Genomic DNA, 21,739 nt, shown 5'->3' with positions numbered 1-21,739 from the left:
CCGATGTGGGGCTCGATCCCAGGACCCTGAGATCATGACCTGAGCCAAAGGCAGAGGATTTAACCCACTGAGCCACCCAGGCACCCCCTCAAATTCCTTTTTAAAAAGCTCTTTTTGCAATTACATTTTATGAAATGGTCACAGATACAGTCAAACTGTATTTCAGAACGCAAAATTTAAAAACACATTTATCAGGAAACAGAAGCCAGCTAGTAAAGCATTAACAGTATAGACCATCAGGAAGATACTACTCAGTACTAGATACTAACATGCCCAACAGCTCAAACAAACAAAACAACAATAAATCTATAACTTTAAATTCACCCCTGAAATGAAGTGGTTATTAGGCTTTGTGATTTCCTTAAATTCATAATATTCTAGATGAAAATCCCTCTATGCAAAGACTCCAACAGAAATAATTATGTCAAGGGGAATTAAAACAGGATCAAATAAGCAACTGAATCATCAATCTCTCTATTCCTACTTCCATGGCAGACATTATTAATCAACAATGGGTCTAGTCCTGTGGAGCCTCAATATAATACTGGAATCCTTCTCAAAGCAATCAGAGCTGGCAAAGTGTAAACCTCCCTGCCTTCCTGAGATTAAGAAAAAGTATCAGCCTTTTCTGTTCTATTCAAGTGTCTCATTGCAATCCCTTCACTGACCCTCCATATCCCACTGTTAATGGTGGAAGGAATAACACAAGAACACAAAAATCAAACAGAACGAAGAACACAACAGAAACCCAGGCTGCTTCTCTCAGGAGATGCAAATTCTCATGAATTCTCAAATTCCATAGCTAAGGTCCTAAAATTTGAAGATAGGAATTTGCAGGAATATAAATCAGTCTCCTGATACGGCAAAAATTCCATATACAGGATTGCCTTATAATAAAAGATTTGGGGCATCAATAGGGTAACTGTTAGAATAAGGAAATATCAAAACACGCAATTTCCTTGAATATTTCAAAACAAAAATTTACATTAGATATCAAACTTTACAAAATATATTTCCTCTCTTTATAACACATACTCTCTCTTGTGCCTACCAGCCTGAAATAAGCAATAGCTTTGATTATTTGCTGTACATCAATTCATTGTCTGTTCCCTCACCCCTGTTGCTGCCCTGCCTTGTGCTCTGAGCTCATGGTGTGTTACCACTACAACAGGAAGCTACTGGACAGACTACAGCCTTGCTGGCTGAGATGATCTGTTTCTTCAGTCTGGATCACTAAGTTCAAGCAAGGAGGGATACCAAGTGGCAGATCCATTCAATTCCTGAATTTCTAAGTACAGAGCAACCGGAATCTGCATAGTGAAAGCTACTTGAAAATATGTATTCAAATCTATTCCATGCCTGAGTTGGAAAGCAAGAATTTAGGCAGTGAGGAATACCTGTATTTGACAGACTGAGGAATATATATAATAAAATGTCCACAGCTGATCCCTGGAAAGAAAGGAGAAAACCCACCTTTCTCTCTTACCCCAGCTATGAGATACTCAGATGTTCCCATCATGCTTCTAGCACCCAGTACCTTTAGGGGAAGGGGGAAGCACTGTGGCCCATTCGCATTACAGAAACATTGCTGCCACTTAGCTATATATATTTACATGCATTTTCTTTTTTTCATATCATTTAGATATTTACATATTGATAATCATGGATGCAACAAAGTTAAAAATATCTCAAGGAAAAAGAAATTGAGAAAAACTACAACACAAAACAACTCCAGACTTAGTAACAAAATTCACATACAACCACAAGAGACCTCTAATGGTCTCCCCTTTTCAGTGCCACGTAAAAGTCAGTCACTTACAGAGTTATTCTGCATCCTCATTTCATAGGCTGCTTGTCTCGGATTACTGGCTACTTGAGAACCTGGTGAATTTCTTGAACCCAAGGCATGAGGGGTTAATATTCCACCAGGAGAGAAAGCTGGTTGATCTCTCTAACGTAAGTGGAAACAAATGTAGAAATTAAAATTAAATCACAATACAGTCAGATGACAGGAAGAAAAGATGGTACTGGAATAGAGTCCTCACTGTAAGCACATAAAGGAGGAACCAGATTTCTGTTAGCATTTACAGGACTGTCCAAAATTTGATTTGATGGTAACTCACCCTGCAAACAATACTCTGTAGTATTTAATAATAACAGTTCTAAAAGTACATATAATACAATGTTCTGATACACAGAATCTATTCAAGCCTCAGTAAGCTATTCCATTATGTTTACTGACAATTTCAGAATACATTCGACAAAGGATTTCAGGCACCTAAAAATAATATAACAACGATGGTTAAAAAACTAGTCAAGAGTTTGATTTATAGTTAAGAAAACCCACTTTTATTTACCCTTCATCTTGCTAGAATAAACTATTTCCAATTAATTAGAGCTATAATCATAGCTGGAATCGATGACCATTGTGGCTGACTGGTAAAACATACTTTTTAACGCAGATATTGACTGAAAGAAAATAGTAATACATAAGGTAGAAAGCATATATTCCCCTCTCAACCTAACTGGTTTTGAAACTACCTGTAACAATAAATAACTCTACTTTTTTCCCTTCTAAGTTCCCCAACTTGCTCACTTCTAATAAAAGGCACCCCCTAAATACTGTAAGTTTTAAATCCAGTTAGGACAAGAAAAATAAGAACTAAAGAAGGAACTATAGAACATTATGCAATGAGGTAAGAAAACAAATACCATAAGCAAGAAGCAGTGGAGTTCAAAGAAAAGGACTGCTCATCCTGGACTAGCGACAAGCCCTCAAGGAAGGCCCCAGTGGAAAAGCTAAGATGTGAGGGGGTCGTGAATTCCACGCGGAGCTGGCAAATGTAGGTAACACTCTGAGTCAGGAGGGATGTGGTACATTTAGAGGAGAGCACAGAAAAGCTCAGTGGCTAATATCAGGCCAGATCAGACTACACTCCACAAGCCAGCTTGAGAGAGAAGTGGCTCTAAGGGGACTACAAAGTCGCTCGTCATTTCCAAACAAAGAAACAAGAGTTTCAGGAAGATTAATCTGACAAAGATGTAGACAGAATGCAGTAACTTAAAAGACAGTATAAAGGGTTGACAATTTTTATTGCAAAAATACCTGATTTTCACAAAAAAAGTCAAATAGCTAAACACCCCACACGCATCAAGTGCATCTTTTCAGACTCCAGAGTTTAGAAAAGACTTGATACCAGTATTCCTCCTCTGGGCAAAAAGGCAGCTGGGTAGACATTACACCTCTATCCAACTCCTACAGGATAAGGAATAAAGCTGCTGCAATAAACATCTTTCTCCCACACCGTAAACTTATGTTATTGCCAATCTTATGAAATTAATTAAAACTCACCTTCATTCTCTTTCTTTTTTCTTTCTGTCGTCTTCTAAAACTGTCCTAAAAGTATAAAATCCACATATTCTGTCAAATATTACATACACAAAAAGTGCCAGAGTTAAACATTACCAGGAATGATTTGGGAAACAATTCAGGTTTTAAAGGAAGACCCCAGAAACCTAGGTACATAGTTAAACTAGGCAATGGACTATATGTTCAAAGTGCGTTTTATCAGAACTTCAGATGGATAGAGAGCATTCTAAACGAAGTTTAGACGTAATTTAACTGTTCTCTTAATATTTTCAGATTTCATTTTCAGAATATTTCATTTTCATGAAATCATTTCATGAAAGAATACAAGAGTCATGACAAAGACTCTTGGTTTTACCCTGGAGCAAATAGGCTGCCAACATGGAGAAGATACAAATAAAAGAAAACAATTCTTAAGTTTTAGCTGAATACAGTTAATAACCAAGATAGCCATTAAAAAAAAATTAACAAGACAATTTAATAATGAATTTGTTACCTAAAGAGGGCTCAATAGTTCCTAATTCTGTAGCACCCACAGCACCAAGTGGGTAAAGAGAGAAGTGGGGCTCTGTGCAAACACAACCCCCACCCCCACCCAACTGCAGGGTCCAAAAAGTCAATCTCATGAAAGAAAGGAAAGAAATTCAGATGTTTATACTGCTCATTCTGAGTCACCTTAATTCACAGGAAAGGGTCCAGTTTGTATTGATTCTTCCCCTCCACTCATATTCAAAATGTAGTCATGGTTTCAATTAAACAGATTTGGGACTGATCTTGTTTCCCACTAACTGTTTGGCCATTCAAAGGCCTCCCTGGTCCCAGAAAGCACTCCTTCCATGCCCAAGATTCCTTGAGTATCAAGGCACTGGAACAACTAAGGTCCTACAATAGCCCAAAACAAGGGCCAGTAGGTACTACACTGGCTGCCACCTGACTAGCTGGACTTCTATCCCTTTCAGGTTAGTAATGCCAAATGCAAAATAACACCCTTACTTAAGGTCTGAAAGGTATACTTTCTTCCAGAAGAAAGGCTGAATGTTGGATATATGGTGAATGGCTACCCTAAAACCTCCTAAGATATGAAATCCACCGATTTCTTTAATCAAGCTTTTCCCTCTATCTTTAATTGAAATATTTCTTATCTAGGGTACCAACAAGCTACAGACAGTGAAAGCCATTAGTCAGTTTTCAGTCCTTATCTGACCATGACTCTTTGGTCTTGAGTCACGCTCTTTTCTTGGCTTCAAAACCACTACACTCACCTGGTTCTCTTTTTTCACTCTTGCTGTATGCCTTTGCTCCATGACTCCCCAACCTCTCAATGTTAGTGTTCCTCTGTGCCTAATACTTGGACTTTTACTCTTATAAGAGTAATCATCTAGTCTCATAGCTTTAAACACCATCTATATGGTGATGAGTCTCTAACCGGGACCTCTCCCCATTCAACATCTCTGATTGGCTGTCTCAAACTTAATGTGCCCAAAATGGAATCCCCACCCCCAACTCAGCACCTCCCAGTCTTCTTCATCAGTTACTCAGATCATTTTTCAACTGCTCAGACAATATGCCGTGGAGTCATGGAAAAGCATTGAATCTATTAGCTAATCCAGTAGTTTAACCATCAAAACATATTTAAAATCCAACTACCTCTTATCATCTTCACTGCCACCATGCTGGCTCCCTTGAATGGCTGCTAAAGAGCTTCCTAACTGGGCTCTTGGCTTCCATCTTTGCCTCCATATAGTCAATATCCTGGGTACATACCCTAGAGCCTCTGCACTGGCTATTCACTCTGCCTGAAATGCTCTTCTTGCAAACATCTGCATGGTTTACTTCTTCACATTCTCCAGGTCTTTATTCAAAGTCATCTGTTGGTGAGGCCTTCGCTAATCACCTTTTCTAGAACCACAACAACCCCATCTTCACCTTCCCAGATATTTCTTCACCTGCTTTAATTTTCTTCACAGCACTCATCACTCTAACACAGTATACAGTTCACTCAGTTTTTGTGCTTATTGTCCATTTCAGGAAGAATGTAAGCTCAATGAGGTCAGGAATTTTTGTCTGCATTTTTGTTTTTCTTTTATATCAATGACACTCAGAATACTATCTGGCACATGAGAAACAATAAATGTTTACTGGATAAATGAAGGACATTTGCAAGATAAAGGGCAAACATCAAAGCTTATAATATAAAAAGCATCACCTTCAACCACTCAGTTTTAATAACAAATACTGATGTATTCCTTTTCTACTATTTTGTGCTATGAACTCCTTTGGAAATTGGTCAAATGCCACAGACAGTTTCCAGGAAAACACATAAACCTAGATACTTTTACGTTGAATTTCTGAAGGCTCATATATTTCTATCAATGCCCAACCCTGCTGACAGATATCATTATGATGTCAGAACACCAAAAAAGATCCAAAGAGCTTTAAAATGCCCTCTCTGCTAGTCCAGTTGGAAACCATATTACTTAAGCCTGAAGCACTTTGGTACCTATCAAATCTCATACATCTTTCTCTAATGCCAAATATCACCAATATTTATTAGTATAGAGTCTGCTAAAGCCACATAAAAGGGCTGTTCTAAGGTTTTTATATCAAGTAGTACAGAGTACATACGTATAGTTTTTTTCTTAAGCATAAATGCAAGAGCCAACTCCACTTGTTGAAGTCTCAGTTCAAAATGGCTACACTGATAGACATTTGATATCCCAGACAAAGTCAGTTCTGTTATTGGAACCTTACATGTGAAAAATTCTTGCTGCCATAGTGGATTACCAAGAACCAAAGGTTTTGGAAAGAATTACAGTCCACTCACTCTGTTACATAAAATGGCACTGAAAGTTCTAAGAAAGAGACCACTAGCAATAGTACACAAAATTGAAGAAAATATAAAAAAATGACATGTTTTAATCTTAAGAAAATTATGAAGTAAAGTAGCAATATTTGCTCAAAATAGGCATATGAATTTTTTGTTAAGATCAGTTTCTGAAAGGATTTCCTTCACTCTCTAAGAAGCACTATCTGTTAATTCTACCCACTTCTTGCCTCCTTTGACCCTCCCCCACAATCACCCTCCACCCTGCTTTGCCTCCAGGCTACTGCCCCTCCACCCACTGACTCCCCAGAGCCTCCAAACCTCTGGCCATGTACTAGGGGCCTGTCCATCTTGCCCTGACAAGACAAGAGAGCACCGATGGCTTCTCTCTTCAGGGATTTCCTCCCATCTCTCTACAACCAGCTCTTCTTTTTCCTTAAATGTCCACGTTTCTCAACGTTTCTATTGGAGGCACTTTCACTACACACAGGGTCCCAGGGACTTCAAGTTCACACTGACAGCTTGAAGTACCTACCCTCTACTAAGGGTTCTCAAATCTCCTTTCAAAAGACTTCTGCCTGAGCATTACACAAACCCATCTAACTGCTTCATGGACTTTCTTCTCTCCAATGTCGCCATATGGCGCCTCAAACTTAGTATCTCCAAAATTAAACTCTATTTCTACCTTGTCCCCCACCTCAACCTGCTCTACCCTAAGCGCTTACTATCTCAGTGAATGGAACCAGTAATCTCCCAACTACCCAAGTCAGAAACCTGAACTTCTTACCAAGTACTCATCCTATTATATGTAATCATTTCCAAGTGCTTTGTTATTTTATTTCTTTCATGTATTAAATTTCTTACTCAGAGCTGCAACCCGCTGCCTTGGCTGATGCAATCCAATCCTGACCCCCTATACTCTACTACCAGAGGAGAGAACTGCTAAGTCTGAAACTATCTTCCAGGGCATAAATATTTCCTATAAAACATGGCAGCCACGAGTTCAATCCCAGGATTCATCTGGCCTTGGCACCCACATCTCACAGCCTACTGATTAGACAGGTGTTTGGATTTTTATCTTTATTAAGATTATGAAGAGAGAAAAAAAATTACAACGCAACCACACAGTGTGCAATACATAGTTCCACACAGCAAGCATCACCACCTTTATAAAATAATCAAAGCACTGTCCACTCATGATTACATTGGTGTTTGATACACTATAATGATATAACAACGCACTCAAAGAGGTTAAAAGTACAATCACAGGATCATCACAGCCTATTAGAGACAGGAGCAATTTAGCTACTGCAATAGAAACACTTTACCTCATCATCCTTTCTCTTTTTAAAAATGCTATCCTCAACTTCACCAACTGCTAACATGATCATCTGTACTCTTTGCAGATTGACATAACCACTTTCTGTAAGGTAACCCTGTAAGTGATAAAATACATGTAAAATGATCTTCTAATAAAAGCAAATACTTCTGTTTTGAAATTATTCAAGAGTTAACTTACCCCAGTTTTGTGTACCACATTTTTGTATATGTTAACCAAACGGTCAATTGCACCTTCCCTGCCACCAGGAAACAAATATTACGCATTAGGACCAGTGTGTACTTTAAAGGCAAGAAGGCTAAAACACTAGTTTGAAAACCCACACAAACACACGTACCTAATTTCTAATGATGGCAAGTGAGGAAGGAAGTCATTTCCCACAAAGAAGCACATGAAGACCCAGTCATCAATACTCCTCTCAACATCAAATGTAAACGGCAGGCTGGCCATGGTGAGCTCTCTTTCCAAATACTACAACCAAGAAGGAACGTTGCCATTGTAAGTTATCAAAAGCCACCCTGCTTTAGAGAACTGATCCCCGTGTTTGTTACTACATACCTCACGAAGAACATTAAGACGAAGGAAGATAAATTCTCCTTCTGCACAAGGAAGACTATCTGCCAGTTCATCATGCTGCAGGAAAGGGGAGTCAAGATTAAACAAGTCTACTTTAAACCCTGTAACTTTTTCCAACGAAGTAAATATTGTGGATTTCTCTAAAGCAAGATCCGTTTTAATATTACAAGAACTACCAAAAAAAAAAAAAAAAAGAGAACTCCCCAAACCATTTTAAAAATAGAAAATTATCCATAATCCCAATCATACCTGACCAGGGATCAGCAGATGTTTTTTGTAAAAGGCTACATAGTAAACATTTTAGCCTTTTTGGAGACACATATGGTCTCTGTTGCATATTCTTTCATGTTTTATTTTGCTTTTACAACTCTTTCAAAACATAAATACCATTTTTAGCTCACTGGTCAAATCTGGGGGGCTGTAGTTTGCCAACCCCTGACCTACATCCAGCCAATATTAAATTTCAAGGTATATAATTCTAGACCCTTCTCTATGAATATACAGTGTATTTTTTACCTTTTTTTCCCCACTCAGCACGTCTTTTAAAGAGGCACCATATTCTTAACCAGATGAAAACACACTCAAAGGGAGCTGGATATAATCAAGTGAACCCCAAATATATAGGAACTAGGAGTAACTTAAAAGTATCAAGCAAATTAATGTATTTTATTTATATTGTTTTAAAGAAAAATAATCATTTGAAACAAATACTTCTACAAACGAATCATGTGCAAGAGGCATTACTAACTAGGAGACCTAAGCTTCATGTAGACATAAGCTGAATCAGAAGTCAGAGGAGAAAGACAAGCGCATGCATGCTTTTTTTTTTTTTTTAAAGATTTTATTTATTCATTTGACAGAAAGAGATCAGGAACAGGCAGAGAGGCAGGCAGAGAGAGAGAGAGGAGGAGGAAGCAGGCTCCCTTCTGAGCAGAGAGCCCAATGCGGGGCTTGATCCCAGGACCCTGGGATCATGACCTGAGCCGAAGGCAGAGGCTTAACCCACTGAGCCACCCAGGCACCCGCATGCATGCTTTTGAATGTGTGTTCACTTTAAAGGGCTATGAAAGATACATTCCTATGAGGGCTAACAGAGCAAGTAGGTAATACAATACAGTCTTCTCTTTATCCATTCTAAAAATGAAACAATCTGAATGGATATATTTAAAGCCACTAAACTGTAAACTTATAAATGGTTAAAACAGTATATTGTATGTTAAGTATATTTTATCACAACAAAAAAATAAAACAGAAAAAATTTGAATGTGAGGCAATTACCATTTCAAAGTTCCTACCTTTCCCTTCTTTTCTCTTGGCAAACCTTCACAGTCTTTGACCTCATGCCCAAACTGATTACAAAGTCCACATGGTTTGGGTTTATTTGGTTTGAATTCTTCTCTAATGATGGTAAAGTTGGGTTCATGTGTAGCAAGGCCAAGCATAATGAGATCAGCTACCAACCAACAAGGATAAAACAATGAACAGTGAACACTCTGAGAAGACCCTACCACAACCAATGATAAAGGACACCACTGTGACACAAGATACAACACAAAGTAAAGCCGAAACAAGCCCATAAACAGAGGTGATAAAGCCAAAAAACCTAAAATTTTTTAGTTCTCAAGCAACAAGCTATCCTCCAGACACATGGGCAATGAAAATCTTCCAACTTAAAGGTATGCAATATCAAAAGGTTGAAAAATATTTTTAAAATTTAAGATAAATGAACATGAATCACAGATTAACCTTAATACCAATTCCTTCTCAAACATAAAATGAGCAAGATATATTAGAATTTCCAAGAAACCAAGAATAATCCACTACTACACACCAAACCATCAATTAGCTATGGTTTAATCCAAGAGCATCAAATCAAATGGTAAGAAGAAACTTACCATCTGCTCCACATAAGCAATGATGAGTATTTGGGTCATGGTTAGGTTGGGCTAAAGATGGAAGAAAGATACATTGTATTTATATAAATGTATTTTACAGCACAGGAATATCACATTCTACCAAATATTTCCTACATAATGGCTTGACTTTTTTAATAGAACATATAATAAATATTTGTAAGGGAATTTTACCTCTTTGTCTTCTAATATAATCCATGATTTTATGTTCTCCTTCACCAGGAGCACTAGCATCAGATAAAATAACCTATAAAAACAGTTTTTAACACTGTCAGTGCATCCCCAATTTTCTAGCACAAAAATCAGTAAAACTGAACAACTTAAAATAAATTAGGATAATTCCATTAAGACAGTGTTATTTATTAGAAATGTTTCATAAGGTACGTGTTAAACACCAAAATTAGTTTCATTGGTTAATTTACTACAGGAATAAAAAAAAAATGAAACGTTTCAGTCAAATTTAGCCAGAAGAACTGATCACTTTCTAGTATACTCACTGCTACCCAAGGATATAAGCCCCAAACTACATAAACCCTGGGAGTAATCAATAAAAAATACCCATTAAATATAATTTACATATCTACTTTATAGCAAAATAGGCCTTGAATTTATTTATTTTTTATTTTTATTATTTATTTGAGTGAGAGAGTGGGCACAGATGAGCAAGGGAAGGGGGAGAGGGAGAAGCAAATTCCCCATCTAGCAGGGAACCCAGTAAGGGGCGTGATCTCAGGACCCCAAGACCATGACCTGAGCAGAAGGCAGATGCTTAACTGACTGAGCCACCCAGGTGCCCCAACAAGCTTTGAATTTAAAATTACATGAAAGTACAATAAAATTTTACTTAAACATGTAGGAGAACACAGCTATTATTCTTTAAAGACAGCCCCATGACTTTAATCTGGCTCTATTTCAATTTCTAACAGTAGAAATTTTCATTTAAAATTTGCTTTCCTATATATACATATTTATATGTAATATAAAATATTATATATATATTTTTAAATCATGGGTCCTGTTTTATAGCTTCAAAGTGATGGTAAGAGGACAAAATTGGCACTGAGAGAAAATTCAGCAGCCTAAAACTGGACCATGCAGGGCAGGCATCCCATCTCTAATAATCCTGGAAGCTTCTCTTTCTTCTGACAGTCAACTAGCATTTTATGGGGTATCAATCATATCAAAGTACAGCCTAAAATAATCACCCTTATCTTTCTGAAGTACCAAAATGTGAAACTTACTGTCAAGTTTTTCCACCCAGGGTCATTATTTAAACGATCAGCTATGTAATAGCGAAGGCATTTAGCAAGATTGTCCATGAACTCAGTTCCCTAAAATGACAGAAAGAAATAAATTAACCTACCATTTAGGAGTTAGCAATAGCTGGCAAAGTATGAGACTACTTACTGGTGTAATACAGTTGCTGTCAAATCTTTCTTTTATTTCTTCTGGAGGAAGAAAGCCACCTAGAGGAAAAAGAGGCAATGTTTTGTTCTCTCCATAAAAAGTCAGGTAAATTACTCAGTATTAAGCCAGAACAACAAAACAAGTCCAAATACAAAAGAAAGGGAAATACTGTCACCTGAGGAACAAATGTTCCCCCTCTGGGAAAGAAAATAAGAGTCATCCTCTCAAATTTAATATAAGCTTTAACATGACCATCAAACAATATATGGTATACAAAAGATACTATAGTTACACAGAAATATGGAAATTATGATATTCTTCATAATGCCCTCTGCAGCAGAACACATAAACACACACACACAATTTAGGAGTTTTCTTTTGGACAGTAATTCCTGAGGTAAAGGTATCTTAGAAAAACAAAATTAAAGTGCTGAGTTTTTTGTTTTTTAAAGATTTTTATTTATTTGAGACAGAGAGAGGGCATGCATGTGTGTGCTCACGAACGAGTAGAAGGAAAGAAAGAAGGCCAAGCAGACTTCCCCTCGACGAGGGAGGCCGATGCGGGGCTCAATCCCAGAACTCTAAGATTATGACCGGAGCCAAAGAAAGATGCACCCACTGAGCCACCCAGGTGCCTGTAAACTGCCAAGTTTATTGCAGCCTTATATGATAAGAAACAAAATCATCAGCTGTGATATAAAAGTCCTATTTGTTCTCTATATCACTGATTAGCTTTTTTAAAGACAAATATATTTCAAAATATCTTCAAGAAAGAAGACCTCTTTAAAATCAAAGATTATCTTTTGTAAGTACAAACAGGCCTTAAGCGTATTACGTGCTGCAGCTAAAGTAAATATATAGTCACACGCTTCTAGCAAATTAAAACAGAAAATGTATCCTAATTGTAGGCCTGAGTTGACTACACTATGGTATCCTTTTACCTGCAAAGTACAGTATCTTGAGCCAATAAATTGTTGCTTTTCTGGTCTATCGTACTGACCTTGTAACAAAACACCGAACAAATCACCCCGCCACTAAAACACCCCATCTCACAGACAGAGGCGTCTTAGGAGAGAACTGGTCCCATGGAGTATCTGGACTCCCTAACCTTCCATCCCTCTGAGACTTCATCAAGGTCCACCCATTTATCCATTAGGAATTTCAAGCTCTGAGGAACTGCAAAGATGATCACACCCCACCATTCCCCCAAGTCAAGGGAACCCTGGGTACTTCACTGCCTTAGTGCCTGCTGCATACTCTCCTATTGAAGTGTGTCTGACTTTAGTGAAAGCCTGTAAATATGGATCACGTCATCCTGGGCCTCCTTTTTACAGACCTTTGAGTTCTAAGGGAAAGTAATAAGCAAGCTACTCAGACTGATTTAAGGAAAATGTTTACGGAATTGTAGCTTTCTAACAGCCCCCATTGAAAAGAAAAGTAAGAGGCACTCTTAATATATTCCTCCTTTACAGATACATCAAAGTTAGCTGAAGAGCTGCACTTGCCTTGAAAGGGGCTGCCAAACAGCTCTCCCTACCAGAATTCCCTCCTTTTATTCCTACGTTTCCCTTCTACTACAGAGCTGGAAAAAGAAAAGCTTGTTAGTGGGAACAAAGGATTCCATTAACTACTTTTGGACAGTGAACATAAATTTTCCTTGGATATTCTAGATCCCAATTAAATTAAAACCATACCTACTATGACAGAAGGCGGATACCTCTCCCTCATTCTATATACATTTCTTAAGAAGTCCAAGTTCAAGATGCACATTATTTACCTTTTGCCAATATTTCTTCCCTGACTCGCTGCTTTTCCACTGCTGCTTCCATTCCTTCTTTTGATGCTCTAAACCTTCTGGAACGCTGCTGGTTCATTTTAGCACGTGGTGCCTGAAAACATTATTAGATAGTCATACCATACCATTCAAAATACATGTAATAAAATCTATCCATTATTTTCAATTAGTTGTTCTTTTAAAAATAATACACTAAAATGGAAAAGTAATATACCTCTATCTAATATATCTAATAATCCTTTCATGACAATAAATCCTGAGAACTTAAATTTGGATAGAAGACCTTAAAAGCTGGCCTCAGTCATGTACATGAGTGACATGTAAAATGGACAAACATCCTAACAAGCCACTTAATACTACAGAGCCCACAATCCAAAGCCATTTCTACTGGGCTATGGTGCTTCAAGGCACCCAAGGACAGCTCACTTTACTCAAACACCCAGCCAGCATAAAATGAATAGATACTAGCACAGAACCAGGATCAAGAAGACCTTATGTCCATGCCTAAAAGGAAGAATGGTCTCCAAACGAGATTCACCATGTCCCATAAAAACTAAAGAAAACAACTTCTTAATCTGTAGGACTTCAAGGTACTTCTATATTGTATGTCCCACAATAACCACTCTGTCTCTACAAGAAAGCAAAGCAACTAGAAAGGGAACAAGGTTTTAACTGAAAATACTTTTGAATTACTCTGACCAAATATAATTTAAAATCACTAGATAAGCTTGAATGAAATGGACTGGACTCTAAGATTTTGAAATTACTGAACTGAGTTTTGGAACTGGAAGGGATTCAAGCATCCTGTCTACATAAAATAAGTTATTTTAAATTCTCTTTTAAATAGTTCCTTTTCCTATAAAATAAGAGCACCTAACCTAACTCTTTCAAGTACCATGTTCTTTGATCCACACATATATTTCAACAAAAACGTGCTACACACCTGAGCATACAGACAGACAGACATACAGACGCTCTTACAGGTATGCATACAGTTTATACTTGATCTAGCAGTAAGGGAACACTGGATGTAAAGTGACAGATTTTCTTCGAGACCTTACACTAATATGAATGGAAATAAGCACCAAATAAGATATTCCTGTTCCCTCTATTCTTCACTGCACTTCAACTGCAACTTACCAAGTAACTACGATTTTTCATTGTATAAAGAGAACCTCACAGAAAAATTAATCTTCTAGATTTTTAAAATCATTCTATTAGCCACTAGTATTACTAAATCTAAAAGAAAGATAATCTGTTTGTGTATAGCTAAATAAATTTAAGGGTTATGATTTACCTTAATTTTCCTTGAATGCTGATATATAGTTTGCTGGTTATTTATAAGCCAAGCTAGTTGATATGGGACATATCACCCTAGGTCAGTAAATTATTGCCCTCTTAAAGTATTCTGAGGACTAGTCACTGCCCATAGGAGAAAATCCAAACTCTTAAGCATGGCAATAAAGCCTTCTCAAGACATTGCTCTACTTCCCCTTCCAATCTAAAACACCTGTAATAGCTCAAATGTGTTAGTGTGGTCAAAGGCATGGGAAGTATATTTACTGGGCCCATTTAAGAAATCCAGAAGCTCTTCACTCTTCCTATCTATCTGATCCCCCTCCACTGCCCACCAATCTCCCATTATTCTTTATGCTTCAAGAAATGGGACAAAAGTCACCTCCTATCTCTTAGCTCCCTTAGTAGCACTGATTTCCTCTTCCCTCAGTACTATGCACGTGTTATCTAATACCTATAAAGCCCACGAGTAACTACCTTGCTCATTTTAAGCCCTTCAAAAGAAAGGGCAGTCACCATTATCCCCAGTATCTCACAATATTTGGCACAAAACAGGTACAAGAAACGTCTGAATGCATGACTGCATTTCAGGCTGCCTTTCTCAATTTCACCACAGTCAACATTTTTCGTTATTTAGCTGACTTTAACTCTAGACACTCGGGAACACAGCAAAAACAAAAACAGAGGATTATAAGCTAACTTTTTCTTAGCACTTACCACTCCATCTATTGCCATGTATAGAAGTCGTCTTGGTCTTACAATATTGAAAAGTCTGTCAATGTACTCAAAAATTGCAACCATCATTTCGTCTTCATTTTTTGGTGCTGGTCTATAAGGACAAACAAACAACATAACAGAATACAATACTCCCCTGTAACTTCTGCTATCAGTGACAAAAATGGATTACGTACTTGTCTTCAGGATGAGTACAGGGATGAATGATTCCATTCATATCCAAATACAGATTATCAAACTCCACATCATTTGGATTTGGTTTACTGGCATCAACAGGGATCTTTACACCATTGCATTCTTTGGGCTACGAGAAAAGTGACAATAATAGTTTGATTGTTCATGTCTAAAATACCCTAGGCTCAGTATAAACCCGTTTCACTTCTGAACTGGAAGTAAAACAGTTTAAGCCATCTTTAAATTATAAGGTAAGAAATAATTTTACTCCTTAAAGCAAACTAATGCAGATATCTGATCTGTGGAAAGTGGATAGTTTCCAACACAAGTTAATCTCAACTATGTGACGGATATTTATCAAAATCTCAAATTGTTCAGTTGTCCAAGTGAGAAACCATGGGAATCATCTTAGAATTCTTCTCTGCCCCCAACCCATTATCAGTAAGTCCATCAATCTAACCTGAAAAAAGGCCTCTCCACTTCATTTCCTCAGTCCCACTGCTATGACCATCACTGCATCATCACTTGCCTCAAAGACTGACCCTTACTAGCCTTCTGGCCCACCACAGTATCATTCAGGCCAACCCCATCTCTTCTAAGTTCCTAGAAAACCCTCTTCCATCTCCTGCCTCTGCGTAGTTTCTCCTTCTGTCTTCCTGCCCACATCCACCTTCTGAAACCTTGCTGATTTTCCACAGTCTAGACTGAAATCAAACGTCACTCATTTTATAACTCTTCATACACATCCCTCAGAAAACTAACTGCTTCTCCTTCTGCATTTATTTACTTGAGAGAGAGAGAGAAGGCAGGCGTGCAAGTAGGAGGAGGGGCAGGAGAGGGAGAAACAGACTGCCCACTAGCAGGGAGCGATCCCAGGACCCTGGGATCATGACCTGAGCTGAAAGCAGGAACTTCATTGACTGAGCCACCCAGACACTCCTCAATTTTATTTTTGTAATGAATATTACCTTTGTTTTTTCTTCCAGAGCTTCAGTGAATGATAAGAATATGAGACCAAATTTTTACTGTTAGTAAGTCATTAAAAAAAAAAAGTTCCCATAAAGCATATAAAAGCATCATTTGTAACAGCAAAACATTGTGACCTTAAAAGCCATCACGTACATCATGGATGAGCCTCAAAAACATTTTAAATGAAAGCCAGTCACCAAAGACCACAGAAGATTCCATTTATATGAAAAATCCAGGATAGATAAATCTATAGAGATAGAAACAGATGAGTTTCAATCTGGGGGTGGGGGAGGAGAAAAGTAATAGGAAATGAATGCAAATGGGTGCAACATTTCTTTGGGAGTGATAAAATGTTCTAAAATTAGGTAGTGGTAACAACTCTGTATACAAGCCACTGAATTTAAACAGGCGAATCTTACGGCATATAAATTACATTTCAGTAAGACTATTAAAAAAAAATTGAAAGGTCAACTTAATTAGTGGGAAAAAGAGCCCACAGAATGGATTAATGTTAAACTGTGGATGTCCATATACCAGAATGTCAGACACAAGGGAGAGTCAAAGAAATAAAGGACAGTCACAAATATATTTATACTGAGCCAAAAACAGATGAACAAAAAACAAAACCAAAATCCACCAAGCTTCAGAAGAATACAAACAGCACCATTTATAGAAAGTTCTAAAACAAAAAAAATAATAACAGGTATTGTTCAGGGCTGAGTACAACATACCCAGTGAACGCATAAGAAGAAAAGCAAGGGAACAATTTTGAGACCCTGGTTGTTATCTCTGAGAGAGGGAAAGGAATGAGACTGCATTTTTTTTTTTTAAAGATTTTATTTATTTATTTGAGAGAGAGAGACAGGGAGAGAGAGCATGAGCGAGGAGAAGGTCAGAGAGAGAAGCAGACTCCCCATGGAGCTGGGAGCCTGATGTGGGACTCGATCCCGGGACTCCAGGATCACGCCCTGAGCCGAAGGCAGTCGTCCAACCAACTGAGCCACCCAGGCATCCCATGAGACTGCATTTTAATGTACATTTATAATTGCGAGACAAGACAATCACAAAAGGGATTTAAAAAAGGAACAGAGAGAGCAGCAGCTTTCAGATACTGCTCTGTACACATATATTTGTGTATCAGGAAAAAGGGCCTGATCAGAATGAATACGATAAAAATGGTAAGGAAAGTAAGAGGTCAATTTTGGTGGTGTCTATTTCAATAGAGGACAACCTGATAAACTCTCTCCTCAAAAAACAAAAACAAACTCTACAAAGGCAGTCAGCTATCAACCTCTCCATCTAGCCTCTACACTCCAAAGTCCACACATTTCTTTCTCTGCATCAAGCCAAACACCACTCTCAGGTGAATCAAAGACTCACCGTTTTTACGTTCCCCAGGAAATCAGGTTAAAAATATTTTAGACTTGGCCATATGATATCAGTTGCAATAACTCATATCTGCTTTTACAGAGTGAAAGCAGCCATAAACAATATGGCTTCATAGCCAATGTGTTCCAATTTAACTGTGTGTACAAAAACAGGAGGCCATTGGCTTGCTAATAGCCTCTGCCCTTTGTCCGTAGTACACCACTAGGCATACTGCAGCTCCTCAATGAATGCTGAGTATATAGCTGCATGAGAATTTCTATTTATACTACCTAGAAAATGAAGCATGTTTCGGGGAAGCGGGGGAGCAGGGGCAGGTGGGAGGGAGGCATTAATTTTGGGGGAAAAAAAGAGGGCATTCCAGGAATTTCCAGTAAGAAGACTGTGAATATATCTTCCTCTCAGAATTACTGCAGATATATTCAACATGCTAATTACATAAATTTAGAGTTTCTTCAAGAGAAGACTTTGATGCTCAACAAAGGAATTCACTCCTTAAAAGCCTTGCCAAATACAATGCCAATGTGTCTCTTGCTGGTTAAAGAGAGATAAAAGGAGCCACTCTGAACCCCAAAATCAATTAATGAAAATTATCTTTTGGGTTTTCCAAATGATAGACGAAGCATACACTGCAGCCTTCCCTTTCTAACCCAAGACCATGAGACTTAACAACAAACAAACATCCACAACTCAGAATCTGTGACAGAAAACCAGAGTTCTCTGTGGCTGAAAACTTGTGAGGGGATATCTGAAATGTGGAAAACTAGAACATCTGACAGCCTAAAACATGCAGACAGGAGCTTTCCTGCCAAGAAGTGGGTAAACACAAAAGGTCTCCAGACCCAGAGAGGGACTCAAGGGACAGCTTCTGGATAACCCATCAGCACCAGCAGCACTAACAGCCAGGAGAGTCAGTCCCCTGCATTCTCCCCCTTCCTTACCACGTGGGCCCCACAGGGACCAAGGAAGATGGGTGCTTGAGGAGGAAAGGCAGTGCAGTACCCAGGCTGACTGACTTGTCCCAGAGAAACAAGTACACCTACCCAGAAGGCTGGCAGTCAAGGCAGTTCTTGCCTAGCAAGAAGCTTTCTCCTTTTCATGGAAAAAAAGGGTATATATATAGATATATAGATATATAGATATATAGATATATATATCTATATATCTATATATCTATATATCTATCTCCCAAATAGGCAGTTTGAGAAATCATCCTATTTGTTTGATAAAGATCCCAAGCAATCAAGGTAAAGAAAATATTTTAAAAAGTAAAGATAGTACAAAGACACGAATAGTGAGTATGTATAAAAAAATATTCCACAGGGGCGCCTGGGTGGCTCAGTGGTTAAGCCGCTGCCTTCGGCTCAGGTCATGATCTCAGGATCCTGGGATCGAGGCCCACATCGGGCTCTCTGCTCAGCAGGGAGCCTGCTTCCTCCTCTCTCTCTGCCTGCCTCTCTGCCTGCTTGTGATCTCGCTCTGTCAAATAAATAAATAAAATCTTTAAAAAAAAAAAAAAAATTAAAAAAAAAAAAAAATTCCACAGGGGCACCTGGATGGCTCAGTCCTTAAGTGTCTGCCTTCATTCCGCTCAGGTCATGATCCCATGGCCCTGGAATCCAGCCCTGCATCAGGCTCCCTGCTACGCGGAAGGCCCACTTCTCTCTCTCCCACTTCTCCTGCTTGTGTTCCCTCTCTCACTGTGTCTCTGCCAAAAAATAATAAAACCTCAAAAAAAAAAAAAAAAAAAAGGATACTCCACAGGTTTTAACATAAACCACTCAAAATTAATTTCACACCAACTTACTGTTCTACTTAACCTTACAAGGCTTTCTGGCTCCTCAAACGTGAGGCAGAAACCACTACTTTTAGTAATAGCTAAGTAGATGCAGTTCTGCTTAAGCCTGCCTAATATTTAACAGCAGCATTAGAAAAATCATGAATCCTAGCTGAGGTTCCACTGTAAATAAAGTTCCCACTATTGAAGTCAGATACCAAACTACAGAACTCAGTTTTAGATTCCCTTAGTTAGATTTCCCCAGCCAGCTAGTTTGAGAAGAGAACCAGAGTATAAGATAGCTGGGAGGAACCTTTGTTTGGTTGGAACAAATACCCCATATTAACCTCAGAAAGTAATCCCTGGAAAGAACCAGTTTGACTGGATTGTCTATAGAGAAACTTGTGTCCCAGGGCAATAATGAAAACAAAAGAGCAAAGCGCCAAAATTAGCGGAGTTGAATGGCTGGGTGTGATCAGAGAAAATGGGAGAGAGCCCCCTACCTGTACCACAGGTCATCCCAGGGTGGCTATGGGCTGGCCCCAAACTATACCTCCCTAAGGAGGTATCTGATCTTTTAGAGCCATGTAACACAGTGAGAAAGAAACGTAGTTCACTACACTAATCTAACCAGTAAGTAAACGAGGAACACATAACAAACCCTGGAATGAGGCAGGGAGGGGGCACCAGTACCCAGAAGTGCTACAGTATATTATCTAAAATGTCCTGTTTGCATCAAAAATCTACTAGATATGCAGAAAAACAGAAAAGAATAAACCACAGACCAGAAAAAGACAAGCAACAAAAACCACCTTATATCCAGATTTCATAATGAACAGAAAAGATTTTAAAGCAGTTATTATAAAAGTATGCCTAAGGGAAAAAAGGTAGGATTACAATCTGTTTCAAATAGAGAATGTTAACAAAAATAAAAATTAGGGGGCGCCTGGGTGGCTCAGTAGGTTGAAGCCTCTGCCTTCAGCTCAGGTCATGATCTCAGGATCCTGGGATGGAGCCCCGCATCGGGCTCTCTGCTTGGTTGAGAGCCTGCTTCCTCCTCTCTCTCTGCCTGCCTCCTTGCATACTTGTGATCTCTGTCTGTCAAACAAATACATAAAAATAAAAAATATCTTTAAAAAAATTAAATTAAAATTAAAAATAAAAATACTGTAATTCTGGAGTTGCAAAGTACAATAACTTTAAAACCTCACCTGAGACACCCAACAGATCTGAACAAGCAAAAGAATTAGAAAACTCAGATAGATGAATAGACATTACACAAACCAAAGAGCAGAAGAGGAAAAAAAAGAAAAAGAAAAAGGAAAGAAAACCTGAGAGAATATGGGACACAATGAAATCATGAACACACATGTAAACGGAGTACCTACTAGGAGAGAGGAGAGAGGAACAGGAAAAATATTCAAGAAAATGATAACCAAAAAACTTCCCAAATGTATTGAAAAACAATAGCTTGAACATGCAAGAAGCTCCAAGAGCACCACGTAAAATAAACATAAAGAGAACCACAGATGGACACATAAGAGTAAAAATGCTGAAGATGAAAGATAATGAGCAACCTTTAAAAGGATCCACAGAATGAGTCACTTACAAGGGAACTGCAATGAGATCAGCAGCTGGCTCCTAGCAGAAATAACAGAATCAAGAGAGGGCAATGGGATAACATAAAGTCCAGAATGCAAAACCTGTTAGCCAAAAGTCTTAAACCAAGGAAAGTTACTGCTCAGAAATGGAAGTGAAGGGACTGGCTGGCTCAGTCCTTACAGCACTTGACTCTCAATCTCAGGTTAAGAGTTCAATCCCCATGCTGGGTGCAGAGCCTACTTAGAATTAAAACAAAAGAAAACAACAACAACAAAAACAGAGACTGCCAGATAAACAAAAACTGGGAGAATTTGTTGATAGCAAAACCAACTTAAGAAAATACTAAAGAAAGTTCTTTAGGCTGAAGTAAACACAATAAAGGTAAATACGCATATCTTTAATCCTTTCTTTTCTTAACTGATTTAAAAAGCAATTGGATTAAATGTACACTAGTGTACATTATTATATAATGTACTGAGGCTTCTAACACAATGTAATGTAAGTGCAATGTATTTCCCAGTAACAGCACAAATGGAGATGGAGTGGGAGCAAAGATGCCATGGGCTAAGAAAGTTCCTG

General features: G+C 38.2%; 1 protein-coding gene across 1 annotated transcript in view; it reads right to left on the bottom strand.

Annotated features, from left to right (window-relative positions):
• Positions 1-21,739, bottom strand: part of XRN2 (5'-3' exoribonuclease 2) — a 91,710-nt gene that overhangs the window by 44,822 nt on the left and 25,149 nt on the right. Inside the window, exons 2-15 of the mRNA XM_044263554.1 lie at positions 15,429-15,556; positions 15,235-15,346; positions 13,204-13,315; positions 11,427-11,485; positions 11,261-11,350; positions 10,194-10,266; positions 10,002-10,052; positions 9,402-9,559; positions 8,089-8,163; positions 7,868-8,001; positions 7,711-7,768; positions 7,520-7,627; positions 3,353-3,397; positions 1,820-1,951 (exon numbers count right to left, since the gene is read on the bottom strand). Of these exons, the coding sequence (XP_044119489.1) occupies positions 1,820-1,951; positions 3,353-3,397; positions 7,520-7,627; positions 7,711-7,768; positions 7,868-8,001; positions 8,089-8,163; positions 9,402-9,559; positions 10,002-10,052; positions 10,194-10,266; positions 11,261-11,350; positions 11,427-11,485; positions 13,204-13,315; positions 15,235-15,346; positions 15,429-15,556 (1,335 nt within the window). The remainder of the gene's footprint in view (positions 1-1,819; positions 1,952-3,352; positions 3,398-7,519; positions 7,628-7,710; positions 7,769-7,867; positions 8,002-8,088; positions 8,164-9,401; positions 9,560-10,001; positions 10,053-10,193; positions 10,267-11,260; positions 11,351-11,426; positions 11,486-13,203; positions 13,316-15,234; positions 15,347-15,428; positions 15,557-21,739) is intronic.

This window comes from Neovison vison, chromosome 8, assembly GCF_020171115.1.
Source record: "Neovison vison isolate M4711 chromosome 8, ASM_NN_V1, whole genome shotgun sequence".
NCBI classification, from domain to species: domain Eukaryota; kingdom Metazoa; phylum Chordata; class Mammalia; order Carnivora; family Mustelidae; genus Neogale; species Neogale vison.
Note: the sequence above shows the minus strand (reverse complement) of the source record. Positions and strands in the feature narration are given on the sequence as shown.